This window comes from Symphalangus syndactylus, chromosome 8 (genome assembly GCF_028878055.3).
Source record: "Symphalangus syndactylus isolate Jambi chromosome 8, NHGRI_mSymSyn1-v2.1_pri, whole genome shotgun sequence".
NCBI lineage: Eukaryota > Metazoa > Chordata > Mammalia > Primates > Hylobatidae > Symphalangus > Symphalangus syndactylus.
In genome coordinates, this window is record NC_072430.2 from 82,871,765 (window position 1) to 82,887,557 (window position 15,793).

Here is a 15,793-nt window from a genome sequence, read left to right on the forward strand (position 1 = left end):
TAAGTCATACTCCATAACATAATATACTGAATTTATGACCCTTCAAAACACGTCTTCTTAACAGTGAGTACGAGTCATCATTTACTTATACATCTTCCGTGTTTTTAAAAAATATTCATGGGCCTCTTAAAATTAGCCTGCATGCAATTTTAATCAACTTCTGGAAGATTCCCAGACGTTAATAAAATGTTGAAAATAATGGTGAAGAGATAAGTGGAGAAAGGGATATGTAGTAATATTAACAATAATAAATCTTTTTTAGTTTCCAATTGTTTGTCTAAAAAATAAATTTGGTTAATAGTGACTCATACATAAGAAATTCAGAGATTTGATATTAATGTATTATAATAAGGGATTTCACATGATATGTGGTATTAATGTATTATAATAGGGGATTTCACACTTGGAACAATAGTCACCTTTCCATGGGTAACTTGGATTTGTTCTTGTCTAGTAGCCATAGTTTCTCTAGTTCTCAGTATTGTTTCTTGTTCTTTGGCTTTAGCAGTAGCAACTGCTATTGTAGACAAGGCAGTTTTCTCGGCTTCCTTTCTCATCTGATTATTACAGTAAAATCAAGATTTAAGTTGAACAGGGCTTCAAACACACATAGTATGACCCTTCCCCCTTCCTCATGGGGATGCAAGATGGTTATTCAGGGTTAAATACACAAGAGAAATAAACTTTCACCTGGCAATGTCTACATATACTGACTGAGAATCACAAAACTTAGAAATGTTAGCTATTAAAAAACCTTTAGATGAGTCCCTGTGTCGCTTTTTAAAAATTAAGCTAAAAAATGCTAATCTTCATGCAAAGAATAATGGTGAATAAAATGAATTATAAATATTACAGATGGATGAAAATCAAATGTGCAGATAAAATTAATGATAATCAGTCGCATATTTACCATTTTGTTTTTAGTTAGGGATTTTAAAAGGCAAATACATATTAATAATTCATACCATATCGTAGTTAATAGTTTACTAGAAATTAGTTTAAAGATGAACTGTTCACAGCTCAAATGTCTGTATTCACCTTCTCCTGAGTTATTTGCACTTGTTCTCTTTTGGTAGTAATGCCTTCTCTACTTCTTGATACTAAATCTTGTTCTTTGACTTTGGGTGTGGCAACTATGACTTTAGGTACAACTGTTTTCCTAGTTTCCTTCATTATCTGATCATACAAAAGAAAGTAAGAAAATAGTCATTAAATTCCATAAATCTTTAATAAAAGAAACATAAGTCAAAAAGAAAGGAGGCAAAATTTCTTCCTATTCAAGGAAATTTTAATTACACTAAAATACATCATCTGAGTTACTTTGATCATCCATACTGTTTCACTGGCAAAAATGTCAAAACAATAAGTCCAGTTTAAAAGAAAAAAATGTGATTGGCAATAAAAGACTAATGAGTGCTATTTTGTATTTTTCACATTTTTTAAAACTACAATCTCTGAGACATTTCAGCAGCATTGTAAATAGCACATAATTTTTTGTATTATGAATTGACTTGTTTACAGACATCTGCTTCAATAGGAAGATATTAAAGTGAATTATTATATTATATTAGTAACAAACCAAAGAAAGTCTGAAAGTTAGGAATGAATTGGCAGTGAAAGGTAGCTGTGTGGGAAAAGAAATTTTCTATTTGCATTATAAGAAGAGGTGGAAGTGAAGAAGTGATGATTAAGATCCGTGATGAAAATGTAGGTGATTTGCAAATGAAATGGTGCAAGAGTGACTATCACATTGGCAGGAAGTCATCACCTTTTCATGACTTAGGTGCATTTGATCTTGTTTTATGGTAGTTTCTTCTTGAGCTCCCGGGACTGTTTCTAGTTTTGTGGACTTTGCAGTGGCAACTACCACCATGGATGCAGCAGTTATCTCAGTTTCCTGTCTTATCTGATGTTTAGAGTAAAATAAAGATTTGAGTTTCAAAAGATACAAAAGAAATGGCAAGACATCCTTGAAACATTCAGGAAAATACAGAATGCTTAGTGGTGAAAGATAAAATGTCAGATTTCCATTTCAGGGGCCTACACTTGTGCGTAATACATAGACTGCTTTCCTGAGGAATGGGCTTCTTTTCTGCCCACACGTGCCTTAGCAAATTGTCCTAGAACTGAAAATATCTTATCTTGAGACATGTCGACATGTTAGGGAACCCGGTGGGTGGCTGGTGACAAGTGGCTGGAAAACTATAGGCCAGCTGAACTTGCCAGTCACCAGAATTGCAATGGCAATGGGGATTTCTATGCCTTTGATTATGCTAAGTAGGGTTCTTGCTGCTTTCAAAGTGTCTCACTCACAGTAAGGACGGGGAAATTCAGTCAGCAGCCTCTGGTCAGCCTTTTAAGTGTGCAGGGTTCTCAACTGGACCTTTAAAGAAAGTAGCTCTAAGATCAGCAAAGAGCTTGAGTTCAAGGAGGATGAGCACAGGTGCCCTCTTCAACATGGAAGAATTCAAGATAAATGCCTCTCTCCTGACACTTAAAGGCTTGATTTCACATAAGGGAGAGATGTGGATTTTAGTGACACTGAGATTGTCCTCACACAGCTCTATGGCACAACAGCAGTAAATGCTTCTAGGTCACTGTTTATCAACCATGAATTGAAGGCATTTTTTTTTTTTTTGAGGAAGTATTTGCTTTCTCTGATGTCTGGCATTTCCTCACTTTCCCTTGCTATTTATTCAGGGTGTTTATGGCTGATGTATGTGTGTGTGTATGTGTGTGTGTGCATGTGTGTGTGCATGTAAAGTTTGTACATTACAATCTAAGTGACTGAGGGCTTAGGCTATGCACAAAGAAACCAACTGTCCCGGTAGGTAACTGGACTGGCATGATATCTATCATCCATTTATGTATGTTCTAGAAAGTTCATAGATGTGCCCTAAACTGTTCTGTAGACAATCTCCTGAAAACCGATCGAGTGGAAAATAGTGCAATGTGAACATAATTTCCATCCTGAGTTTCAATACTAGACATAGAGGAACAATAACAAAAAACATACAACAAAAGACATCTCCATTTAGGGGTTTTGGTTATAAGCTACCTGCAGCTGGCTGTAATGCGATATTGTCAACAAACTACAAAATATTTAGAAAATCGGACTTACTGCTTCTTGAGTTACTTGTTTTTGTTTCGTAGTAATTTCTTTAGAAATTCTAGTTTCTTGTTCTTTGGCTTTAGCTGCGGAAATTACTACTTTTGGTACAAATGTTTTTTCAGTTTCTTTTCTTATCTGCAAACAATGATTAAAAAAAAAACTTTATTTCCTGATGCCCATTGAAATGATATTGTGGTTATTAAATATAACAACATAGGAATTTGAAGATGTAAAATCCCTTTTCTGGAGATGTCACTAAATAAAATAAATAATCTCATGTTCATAAATCATGCTCTTTCTCTCCTTAAACTGTAAATTATGTAGGCTGCTTAGAGAAAACAAAGTTGAATTCAACAATTTGTTTTGAACAGCAGAATTGTAGTCTTCTTTAAAATGATTTCCAATTTTTACAAATAGATCTATGGCAATATTATTCTGTACTAATTCTGTCATCTAAAGGTAATCTTAGAATACATATCAGAATGGAAGACTTTAGAAGTAATTTTGTCTGATCTTTTCATTTTACATGTGAGAAATCAAGCATGGATAATTTATAATCTGCATTTATAGAATATTTTTGTTTTGTCAATTTTCCTAAATACTGTGAAGAATGCTGTTTCCATCTGGGCACCTAAGGTATATGCGTATATAGGGGAGGCAGTTTTCTCTATTTGCCTCTTTGCCGTTCTCAAATATCTCATCACTGAAACACAGGATCTCAAGGCTGAAAGGGACTTGAAAATTCATCTTCTCAAACCACCCAACAGCCAACTGGTTCCACTGGCCAAGAGCTCTACTAACTGGCATTTTCCAATCTGTCCCAAATGCGGCCAACCATGGGGCTGTCCTTTTCACCTTTTCTGGTCATTTGGCTTGTTAAAGCCATGCTGTCCATTCCACTTCAAACTCATGAGCAAATGTCTTCCCAAGGAGCCAGGAAGCAGTTGCTAAGATTTCTAAAGCAAAGTGAGTTCAGTGTCTCCTCCACTTTTCCCCATTCCTGCCTCAGCATCTATTTCTTCCTCCTGGTTTTTACCCATCTGTCCTCTCCCTATAGTCATATACTTAGTGCATCCCCAGATCAATGTGGTGAGACCCCTGTTTCTACTCCTGGTGTATGTTCACAGAGTTCTTTTTCATACTCACAAGGGGAGCATTCAGGGACACTACCAAACTTTGGTATCCAGTACCCAGAAATTTACACATACAACAAGGGGATTTTATTAGTATGCTAACAACCATGTGGCCCAAGAAACAACACTCTTCATGGTAAAGGTGATTATCTGTGTTGACCCCCGTAAGAACCTCAGTGAATTTTAAATAAAAACCCATTTTCACCTGCTCATGAGTTACGTGCATCTGCTCTTGCTTTGTGGTAATTACTTCTCTGGTTCTTGATTTTAATTCTTGTTCCTTGGCTTTATCGGCGGCCACTACTACCTTAGTTACAGCAGTCTTCTCCGCCTCCTTTCTTAACTGCTTTTCATAGAGAAAGGAAGAAAACACTTTAATGCATCTTACACAAAAAGAAGTTCAAGACCAGCCTGGTCAACATGGTGAAATCCTCTACTAAAAAATACAAAAACTAGCTGGGTGTGGTAGCACACACCTGTAATCCCAGCTACTCACGAGACTGAGGCACAAGAATCACTTAAACCCAGGAGGCAGAGGCTGCAGTGAGCCGAGATCATGCCACTGCACTCCAGCCTGGGCGACAGAGCGAGACTCTGTCTCAAAAAAGAAAAAAAGTTACAATAATCTGTCAGGATTTAGACATAAATGTCACACAAGAGGATAAGGAGGAAAGCTGGAATGATTTTAAACTATAACAGAAAATCTATTCAAATATGAGGTGGGACATTATCCTGGATTTATAATACTGTTCCAGCTATGAATCAAGCGTCATGTTTGTTCTGAGAAAAGTAAAAACAAAAGTCCTTTGGGGAAACTTAGAGAAATGTAATGCCTGCCCTGAAATAGTAGTTTCCACACCCAGTGTGTGCAGTGACTGAGCTCTGGAATTGACTGGTCTCTGTTTCTCCAGCCACCCTTTGCCTTCCTACCTTGAATACCATAGTTGACTTTTGCCTGCTCATATAGCCCAGGTGTTTCTGGCCTACTCTGCTCTTGTGATACTCACATTGTCAACACCTTTGACATCTCAGACCACCTTCTGCTCAGAAAGTTCTAAAAGTCTGGGCCCTGCTGGGCTCAAGGCTGTCTTCAGAATGAATTGAGCACAGCTGCATGCAGAGCTCAGTGGATGGTGGTTGAGTTAATGTGCACTGAAGGACGCAACTCTGTGGGTGCCCCATGGCAGCCTCACACGTACCTCTTCTTGAGCAGGTTGGACGTGCACAGCAGTCGTGGTTGTCCTCTGAGCAGTCTGCTCTACAGCGCTGATCACTGGTTCTCTCACTCTGGCCATATCAACGGCAGCAACAACAGTCGCAACAGCTGCACTTTTGTCAGCATCTTGTTTCACCTAGATTAGAAATGGCCAAGTAGATTGCTTTTTTAAATGACATGCCCAGTAGCAAATAAAAAAGCATGCTGGAAAACTGAGCCACCTAGAGCAAAATACACTCATACATAAGCATTTATTATTGCCAAGAAATATAGAGACTGTATCGTTAAAACCTGTATTTTATGGAAACTTCACAGATTGGAGCTTTTGCCCTAATTAAAAATGGTTTGACAAAGGATGACTACTGAATTTGGTCTTCAGTTGCTGCTATACTTTTATGTTCATATGCATGTTTCCTCCAATTTATACAGATTAAGTTTCATGGCAGAAATCCAGTTGGAGAAACTAGAATGTGAAATAAGGAAAAACAAAGCCATTCTGACAGTACCTCTTTAGCACCAGTGGCAACAGCCCCTGCTGCGTAGGTAGCACTGGCCGACACACTGGCGGCAGCACCCGCAGCGCCACTGATGGTCACTTGCTCCTGGACACCGTATCTCCCTTCCCATCTCTCTTCTGTCCTGATCTGAGTAGAGGTTGTCAGCGTTGTCTCTCTCATCTCAGCCTCAGATGAGGAGGCCACGTAGCCCTCTTGCTTCCAAGGGGGAGGCACTTCCGGACCTGTGGCTACGGTGGATGCCTGAGTCTTACGCATGAGCAACGGAGACCTAACAGACCTGATGGGGGATGTGGAGATTCTTGCTGCTGGAGACACGGACCTGAAAACCAAAAGGCAGAGGTCAAGAATGTCAAAGCAAGTAGGGGTAACTGGATGTGAATCATGGGATGAAAAGCTGGAAGTGCTTTAAGGCAGAGTTTTAAAATGTGTGCCTCCATAACCTATTCAGAGGGTAAATAATGTACTTGGAAGTAATTTGTTTTAAATCTCAATAAATCTAGTAATTTGTTTTAAATCTCAATAAACCTAGTAATTTGTTTTAAATCTCAATAAACCTATTCTTATCTGCTGTAACCCTGTAAGAGAATCAGCTTTAATTCCAAATAAGCTGGAGATTTTGTGCCCTGCACCTTCTCACATTAAAAAAAAAAAAAAAAAAAAATCACAACAGAAAAAGCTACTTCTTTATTTAATATGTAGCCAAAGGAAAGACATGTCAAATCCAGCAACCTCTGTATTCCCAATTCATCTGTGTATTCCAATTCTGGGGGGTTAGAGGATGTCAAATAGGTGTTATAAGAAGAAAGGTTTCTGTAATCAAAATGCTTGTGCCACTTGACTAAGCAGCTTAAGCCATTTTTTTTCCCCTGCAGGACTTCCCACAGCCTTTACTATGTCAGTATGCCTTGTGAATTTCCAGGACAGGAGGACACATCCTCAGGAAGCTTTCTGCAGCATGTTGCTGGGTATAGGTTGTGCAGCGCACTTTGCAAATTGCTGCTTTAGCTGAAGTGTTTGTGGACAGCTACTTTTAATTTCCTCCATATTTGTTTACACTCACCCTCCTTGTATTGCACTCTGGACTTATTTTAAATATCTTTAGAGTTATTGTGGGAATCGACTAATTTAAAAACTAATGATTCTGTGATTTTTGGTTAAATTGATAAAGTTGCTTCTTCCAGAATAGTTTTCATTGTTTGCTTTTTAGGTGTATCCAAAGTGCAAGTAGCATCAGTTGAAGAATTTGGGGGCTAAATCCCAGCACTGATGGCCAAAAAAGACTATTTCTGATCTATAGCAATAATTCTGGGGATTGGCCAACTATTGTAAGGTAAAATTTTTTTCAAAACTAATTTAATTCTTAATAAGGCTTATTACATTTTCCTCTCTAGGTGGCAGTATTGCCCTATCATTTCATTTTATTAATTCTGCATATAAGAAAATGTTTATAAATGCATCCTGTCACTATCTAGGATATTTAGCTTACACTGATCATAAATGAAATGATTATTCTAATTAAGCTCAAGGTACAGTTGATATTTTCTCTAACTTACAGAGTACCTTAACAGTACGTTACAACATTAACCAGTTTCATGAAGAAATGTCTATTTTCTCGAAGAAGGGCTTTTTTTGTGTGAAAATCCATTTACATTTTGTAAATGTAATCAAACTAAAGGGAAATCTAGGGAATAAGCCTCTTTTCTGAACATGACTGCCTTCAAAATATAACAAAAACCAAGTTCGAATAATATGTAGTTTCCACTAACTGAAGAAAAGCAAAGAGACATGCGCTTTTAAGTTTCACCCTGTGCCTTGTTCTTGCTGTACTTAGTAAATGGGTTTAATTCAAAAAGAGTTAAAGACATGATTAGCATGACATGACTGATTAACAGCAGGTCACAGGTAAGCCCATAACTGTGAAAATCATTGTAATTTTGGTCATTATAGGGGAGTGCTTATTTCTGTACTTACAATAAAAAATAATCACCTGGTCACAGCGAGATACAATGCAATGAAACATGCATTCAATGAAATATGTTTGCCTTACTCTACAACAAAAATCAAGATTAAACTATGAGATATTTAGGAAGTAGTCTATCTTCGATAACCATTATTTTCTCTGCAAATTGGCATTTTATTTCTTAATTATTTGAAAGCAAAATTTTGGGGCAATTTGGATGGTTATTAATGAACTTTCAAAACCGCTAAGATGGTCAAAATTCTCCATGGGATCAGGGACACTCCATGATTCTAAATGACCCTTAGGCTTGGGTTTTAAAATACAGTTAGGTTGTTATCTCCTCAAGAAATTGCATTTGGCTTGTGTTGTGATTTCATGGTGTGCAAACTTGGATTTAGCCTGAGACTGAACATTTTTTTTAGTTCGACTGCTAGACGTTGTTTTTTAAAGTAAGCTTTTTATTCAAGGTTTCATGTTAGTGTTTGCCAATATCTTTACATTTTTGTGGCTAAAACAATAAAAATTGGAAAACATCTAGCATTTTTGCCACATACTTATTGGACTTTTACATTGCCTCTTATGTTAAATACTTTTTTGTATCTTTTGTCTTTTTTGTGTTGCATTTTTTTCCTTTAAAATTAATTTGTGGATGATTTTTAATGCATTTAGTGTATTGATTATTTGTCGTAAGTGTTGCAAACATTCCCCCAGATCCATTTCTTCCAATTTGCTTGTTTATGGGTCTTATCCAGCATGAACATATGTAATTGTGTATGTTATATACTGTTTCTAGGCTGGTGTTGTCCACCTTGTAGCCATTTTATGTTTATTGTGATACTTTTATGGCAGAGGCAATGAAGTACCTTGAGGAGGAGAAACCTTTTAAAATTTTTTCACAAGTGCTGTCTGGTTTAGAAATGACCTTTTGCTTTTGCCATACATACATTTCTATTTTTATGTAGTTGAATCTGTAACTGTCTTTTTAAAAGCTTTCGCCCATAAATGCAGATTGTCTTCTCTCTTTTTTTTTATTTTTTAACTATTTAATCAAGCTGAAATTTGTTTTGTAAATAGTGAGAGGCAGAGGTTTATGTTTATTTGCTTCCAGATGGATAGCTAATTGGACCAGCATTCTTTATTAAAATATCTCTCCATTCCCTGAGTTGAAAGGCCACTTTGCTTTTTGAATTCCCTATATACTTGGATCTATTATACTTGGATCTCTTTCTGAACTCTCTGTTTTGTTCCCCTGGTGTATGTTTCTATTAATTTACCAATACCATACTGTTCTTATTATAGTAACTTTAAAGTATGTTTGAATATTATTTAAGTCAACTATCTCCTTATTATTCTTTTATAAAACATTTTCTTGGCAGGGAACATCATGTGTTTTTTATTTCATTTAAATTGATCAATAAACACTTCTTTGTTTGCTCAAATTTTGTGCATTTTTCATTTCATCATATTAAAAGTTTCATCATGATAAACTAAATCCCAAACTTGCAAAACAGTTGTGGACAATTTACACTTGATTATGTAATTTCTGAGCCCTGATTATGATACATGATCACCTTCTAAAATACTTCCATATTAAGTAAGCATAGAAGTCCATTTTATTTTCTAGATAAAATAACATAAGCATATGCAAAATATTTAAAAGGTTTTACTAACTGTCTGAATATAAGAATATTGGCATAATTATTTTCTATTTACAAGGCACTTTCAGCTAATTATCTCATTGAAGCCCCAGAATGCAGCTTGAGAATCATTCTTATTGTGACTCTCTTTAATTTACAGATGACACAACTGAAACCTTAAATAAACTACTTAACTTCTTTAATTCCAGTTACCTATCAATAACATTGAGGATAATAATTCTTACAGGTTGTGAACATTTAATGAGATAATGTATGTATAGTTGCAGTCTGATAGAGGAAGTGATCCATATATAGTAACAATTATTTTATTATTTATACTTATTTCCCTAAATCAAACTGTTAAGTGATCAGGCTGATTTGCCCTTAGGGCTTTCAACTCTAACTTCTGTGCACTTCTCCTTTCACTGTGCCCCTAAAGTAGATATTTATTACATGAAATATAAATAAGAATTCAGAAGTTTATAAAGGTCTTCAATTTACCTGTGGACAGTGAGGATTTGTGAAAATCACATTCAGTAACTTCTTGGTTTACCTCCTTTGTCACCTGCTACATTTTTGATTGCATGAAACTTACACGGGAGGAGGGCAGGGAAGTGCTGGGAAGAGAAGGGCGTGGTCCCTAGCGAGGCCTGTGCCCATGGACCTAGGTGAGGACGAACACTCCTGCCTTCCCGCCCAAATGTTGCATTTCCCAAGATCACCCTGACCTGCCACGCCCCCACCCTATGCCTATAAAAACCCCTGAGACCCTAGTAGGCAGACACACAAGCGGCTGGATGTTGAGAGGAACACAGAGCCCCACAGTCTGCCCGTTTGTATGCTCCCCTAGGGGTTTGAGCAGCGGGACACTGAAGAAGCGAGCCACTCTCCGCATCGCATGCCCTGCGAGGGGGACAAGGGAATCTTTCTCGTTTCAAAACCTAGTTCCAAAATGTGCAATAACCTGCTCTCTCTATGGCAGCTTTACCTGACCGGAGATGGGGTCGGTGCCCGCACGTGTCTGACCGGGGAAGGGGAGTGTCTTATGGGCGATGGGGACTGCTGCCGAGCCAGCTGTGCTTTGGCAGCAATAGATGGTGGCGTTGGGGATCTTGACTTTGGCTTCGGAGGAATCCTGGGAGGTGTTTTATGTGGCAGCTGTTGCCCAGCGGCACCATCTATGACCATCTCAACTGTTGCAATTGATCTGGCATCAAAGTGGGCTTCAATCTTCTGTAAAAGATTAAAACAAAGCCCACGTTGAGGAGGAATAGCTGGGGACGCAACAGCCTGAAAGGCTTGAAAACCAACAGTATAGAAAAATACCTTTTCAATTCGGGTTTGTCTTGATTCTGAAATCTGAGCAGTCGAAACAATTGTCTTTGTCTTTTTAGCAGGTACTTCTTCTTCACCTGTGGGAAGGGAAAGATGAATGTTTAGGAGGGGGCACAATGACCCATTTTAAAAGAGATTCTGTTAATTCTGACTACAAAGTCAAAAAGATTTTCTGGATATCCCAATGGAGAAAATTGCAGAAAGTTTTGGATGTTGCATGAATATAAATTAGGTTTAAAAATAGAAAATGTTCATTACAAGATAAAAATTTACTTAGAACGATTTTTAAAAGTTTCATTATTTGCCAATAATTTGGAAATGTAGATCACTTAATTGAAACGCTTTCCAGTTTATAATGAGATTCATAAGCACAGATTGCTTCCATTCTGCGCTTCTGACTAGAATCTCAGGGACTTTGCATGGGTGTCGAAAAGCCGGCTTTTATATCAGCTCACAGCATTCTTCCCAGGGCTGTGAGAAATGGCAAGTGGATGCTTGGCCCCACTTCGACACAAACCAGCTCTCTCCCCTTCTTTCTGTTCCTCAACCTCCAGCACATACCTTGAACCAGTAATTCAGCAGTCGAAGTAGCTCTTCCAACGCTATTGGTGGCATTTACTGAATAGGTCCCTGAGTCTTCAGGGTATGCTTCTGCAATCAGTAAGCTGTAGAGGTCGCCTTCTTGTGAAATTTGGAAATCAAGGGAGCTCTGGATTTCGGCTCCATCCCGGTAGAACTTCACCACAGGTGTAGGGATTCCAGTCACTCTCACTTGGAGTCTCACTTGGCTTCCTTGTCTCACGGTCATGCTCTGCAGTCGTTGAACAAAGTTGGGTGGTGCTGTCTCAGCTGTGGGGGCAAGAGAACAAAGTCAGGAGTGAGAGCCAGGGTGCTCCCTACAAGGTATTTTTAAACAATCACAGCTCCAATTCCAAAACCAAGTGATGACTCGCCAATCTAAACATCCTTGACTGTCCTTGAACCCAGCTCACCTAGCGATGACAGCAAGAATGGAGCCAGGAGATTACAGAAGGCTTTCTCGCCACCATATTTTATTTTATTTGCTTTGTTTTGCTTAGCAGTTTAGGCCACCACCTTTTGTTTCTTTGTTTTAAATAAAAGCTCTAGATTTTGTTATAACATTTCTTGAGAATCTTTCTGGTACTTCCCCCTCAACCTCACCTCTAGCACTCTATTAATATGTGAAGGCCATGTTGCATATTCCAGTAAGTTGCATTAAAATGAATTCCAGTGGTTGCTGTGATGGGTGCACCTGTTACTTAAAGAATCATTACATTTTTAATTTAATTTTTAAAATTCTAAACCTTCTCCAACTTGATAGGTATTCAAATAACCAAAATATTTACTTGCATTTAAAATGTTAATCCCAATAATAACATTACTTCATTTTAATTGTGTTACAGAAAGGGGATTTTTTTGGTTATGTTGAAAGAAATTTTTTATAAGTGTGAGGAGTGAATGGAATTAACTTTGACATGATTTTGAGTAATAAACAACAGTAGGTGGTGCCAACCCCGTGCATTTTCCATTTGTGAATTTTCTGGGTGCATGCTAAAGTTCTACCTGATGTGGTTTCTGCTTAGGTCAATTATAGCCCTATAATTCCATTTGTGAATTTTCTGGGTGCATGCTAAAGTTCTACTTGATGTGGTTTCTGCTTAGGTCAATTATAGCCCTATAATTGAACATCACTGAAGGTACGGTTTATTGGATAAGCATATGTAACTTTACGTAGCTCATGTAAGATATTGTTATAAAACATGTAAAGGCATGCAATATTCTGTATACTAACGTCTCACTAGGTAGTAAAGGATACAGAAAAGCAACAGAGGCCACTAAGATTGATGATAAGTTTTCTGGGGAAACAGTGTCATGCATTTGAATAATAAACAAGCATTTGTTTTCTTCTGGGTATGTTTATATGCCTCTTAAATGGGTGGTCCGCAGACCACCAGCATCAGAATTATCTGGATGCTTGTTAAAGTGTGAATTCCTGGAGATTCACACTTCCCTGGAGAATATGTCTTATTCCTGAAAAGACTTATAAACAAGGCTCCAAGCTTTTCTACTTGCTGAGAAACATGATTTTTAATATTTCCTTAGCATACTTTTGGGTGTTTAATATGTGTATAGAGAAACTGATTCTCAGCCACTTTTATGATGTACTCTAGAGGAAAATTAAATTCCAAAAAGCAAACAACTTGGTTATAAAAAATTCAGCCTCCAGTAGACCCTTCTGTAGTTTAAGAGCTGCATCTACCTCTGCCCATAGCTTTTTCTGGACCCCTTTCCCAATTTGCCGGAGATGTCCTCTGAGGGAGCAGAGGATTGGCAGGTCCCCACCAGCCTACCTTTCACGAGAAGCTCAGCAGTACTAGTCGCTTGTCCAGATCCATTGGTGGCTTTCAGGGAATATCGTCCACTGTTGGCTTTAGTCACGGCGGGGATCGTCAGTTTAGCGCGGCCATCGCTAAAGGAGATCTGCACGCCGGGCAGAGTGGAAGTGGAAATCACCTGGCCATCCCTGAACCAGCTCACCTCAGGAACTGGAAAACCTGAAGGGCAAGAACAATTCATCTTTAGGTTTGAGTGGGCACCGCAAAATCCTCTGCTCTGTCCCATCATGTTCACTGCCTTGTCCGAATCTGTAAAAGCTTTCCAGCATGGAATGCCACTTAATGATAGGGAATACCCTACAGTTGCATGATCAGTGTGGAAACTTGCAGACCATTAGGAAGGCAGGAAGGGAGGAAACTGAGACCAAAAGAGGCCTAATGATTTTTCCAAGTTTCTTCAGCTAGCAGTGACACAGAGGGGACTAGAATTTCCATCTCCTGCCTTCCTGCCTAGGGCTCTATCTGATGCAATTTAATAGACAACATTAAAATCATGAAAGGGACTTATAAAAATGAAGAACCAAGGAAAATTTGAAATAAAGAGTGATTGTTGTCCTCTTTGAGAGCAAGTGAAGAATAAAAGCAGCAAACTGATCTCCAGTTTGTGCCTGACAAGCCCAGGAGGCATGCCCTCCTCCCTCCTCTGCGGTTACAGGGACACCGTCTTCTTGGACTCTTCTGCTTTCACAAGTGCAATCAGTAAAAACATCGTAACACGGACAAGCAATTTCTCATATTAAGAGCCTAATCCAAACCTAGTCTTTCAGAACAACATGGATCATTGGAATTGCAGGTGGAAAGCCAAATTCTCTTTATCTGCCATAAATTGTAGAGCCAAGAACTACATGTCCATGGTTTGATGTTTTAAATATATTAAAACTGTACATTGAGAATGTATGAGGCACATTCAGAGCATGATTTATTTTGCACTTGGCATAAAGGTTGATGCTCTATCTACTTAGGCTGGGAGGTAAAGATAATCTAGAGAAAGTCTATTTTGTTGTTTATACATTAGCCAATCTCCCACTATGGCCAATTAAATAGTTTATTGGACTGATTTATGGGTACTGGATATTTTCAATAGTGTCTTTGTAATAATTTATTTGCATATAGTTTGAAGGAACAAGAAGATATGAAGTAGCCAGATTCCACTACTTCTCAAGGAGGCAAATTCCCACTGAAGTCATATGTGTTCTGCTCAGTTCAGAAGTTACTATTACCAGATAAATAGGTAAATTATTTGGAAGTCAGTAAGACTTTACCAGGTATGAAAAGGGAATTTCATTGGTCTATATATGTACAATAGAAAATAAGTAATGATTATACGATATTTGTACAATGTAAAATAAAGTATTATCCAGTTATGAGTAAAATTGGTGCATATAATAGAAAAAAAGAGAAAAAAAGAAATATTATTTTATATCTTTATCATAAGCCATAAAATTTTAAAAAAGAAGTGGGCAATGCACCATGGAAGTGCACTAAATTAAGAATTAAGCATGATTTTTTATTAAGCCGTATCCATCTTACATGGCTAGTTACAATACTACAGAAAGATAAAATATTGATTAATTTTAAAATTATTTACAATATAGTTCATAAGCTACTCTCCATTTTTTCATAAGATGATACCATGCATTTCTTGAACCATCCATCAACTGAGTTATGAGGAAGAAAAAGAAGGCAAAACAGAGATGAACTTCCTTTCAAATAAAATTCTAGGGTAATAGAGAGACCCAAGAAGCATATTATTTTCTGTCATTTCAAAATGATTGGAAAGTCTTTTAATTCATTAGAATCACCAGTAAAGATTGAAAATAAAATAATAAAATAATGAGGAGTTGGTTAATTACTGAACAGCTCTGCCTCTGAGGAAAATTAGATGCACTGTTATTTTGCATGTGAACCAACTGAAGTTCAGGTGTCCAGAGCAGACAGCCCAGACTGACTACCCAGTGGCTCTGTGGCTGGCTTCTATTGGGCTTGAGTTCTTGGCTTCCAGTCTGGCTCTGCAGCTGAACCCAAATATAGAATGACTAAATTTGGTCCTACTTAGTTGCTGGATTCTAACAGCAATTTTAATCCAACGCTAATTATTTTCGCTTTGTGGAATAACAAATATGAATAAAACATTTTCAAGCCATTATATTGTCAGATTTTGTCAGTACTCTGTGAATAGTATACCCTTAAAATGACCTTTCCATAGCGTTGGACTAATTTTCCGAGATGAAAGCAGGGCTTAAACTTGGCGTCAAGTCCTGCAGCAACGTTAACTTACTGGAGAGGAGGCAAAGGAAAAAAAAAACAAAAGTGTGAATGTGTGAGCTTACCACTAATGTGAGCCTCAAAGGTTGCGGTACTACCCTCCAGTACCACAACGCTTTGTAACGGCTGCGTAAACGTCGGTGCTTGAGTTGTCATCTTTCTAGGCACTCTGAAAAAGAAGAGAAAATAAATTAGGGTGT

The 15,793-nt window shown here is 37.8% G+C and overlaps 1 protein-coding gene across 1 annotated transcript in view; it reads right to left on the minus strand.

The window, feature by feature from the left end:
- Positions 1–15,793, minus strand: part of TTN (titin) — a 302,859-nt gene that overhangs the window by 259,519 nt on the left and 27,547 nt on the right. Inside the window, exons 2-13 of the mRNA XM_055289874.1 lie at positions 15,659–15,762; positions 13,284–13,487; positions 11,473–11,760; positions 10,903–10,988; positions 10,565–10,809; positions 5,968–6,298; positions 5,445–5,597; positions 4,451–4,588; positions 3,122–3,247; positions 1,769–1,906; positions 1,039–1,176; positions 420–557 (exon numbers count right to left, since the gene is read on the minus strand). Of these exons, the coding sequence (XP_055145849.1) occupies positions 420–557; positions 1,039–1,176; positions 1,769–1,906; positions 3,122–3,247; positions 4,451–4,588; positions 5,445–5,597; positions 5,968–6,298; positions 10,565–10,809; positions 10,903–10,988; positions 11,473–11,760; positions 13,284–13,487; positions 15,659–15,762 (2,089 nt within the window). The remainder of the gene's footprint in view (positions 1–419; positions 558–1,038; positions 1,177–1,768; positions 1,907–3,121; positions 3,248–4,450; positions 4,589–5,444; positions 5,598–5,967; positions 6,299–10,564; positions 10,810–10,902; positions 10,989–11,472; positions 11,761–13,283; positions 13,488–15,658; positions 15,763–15,793) is intronic.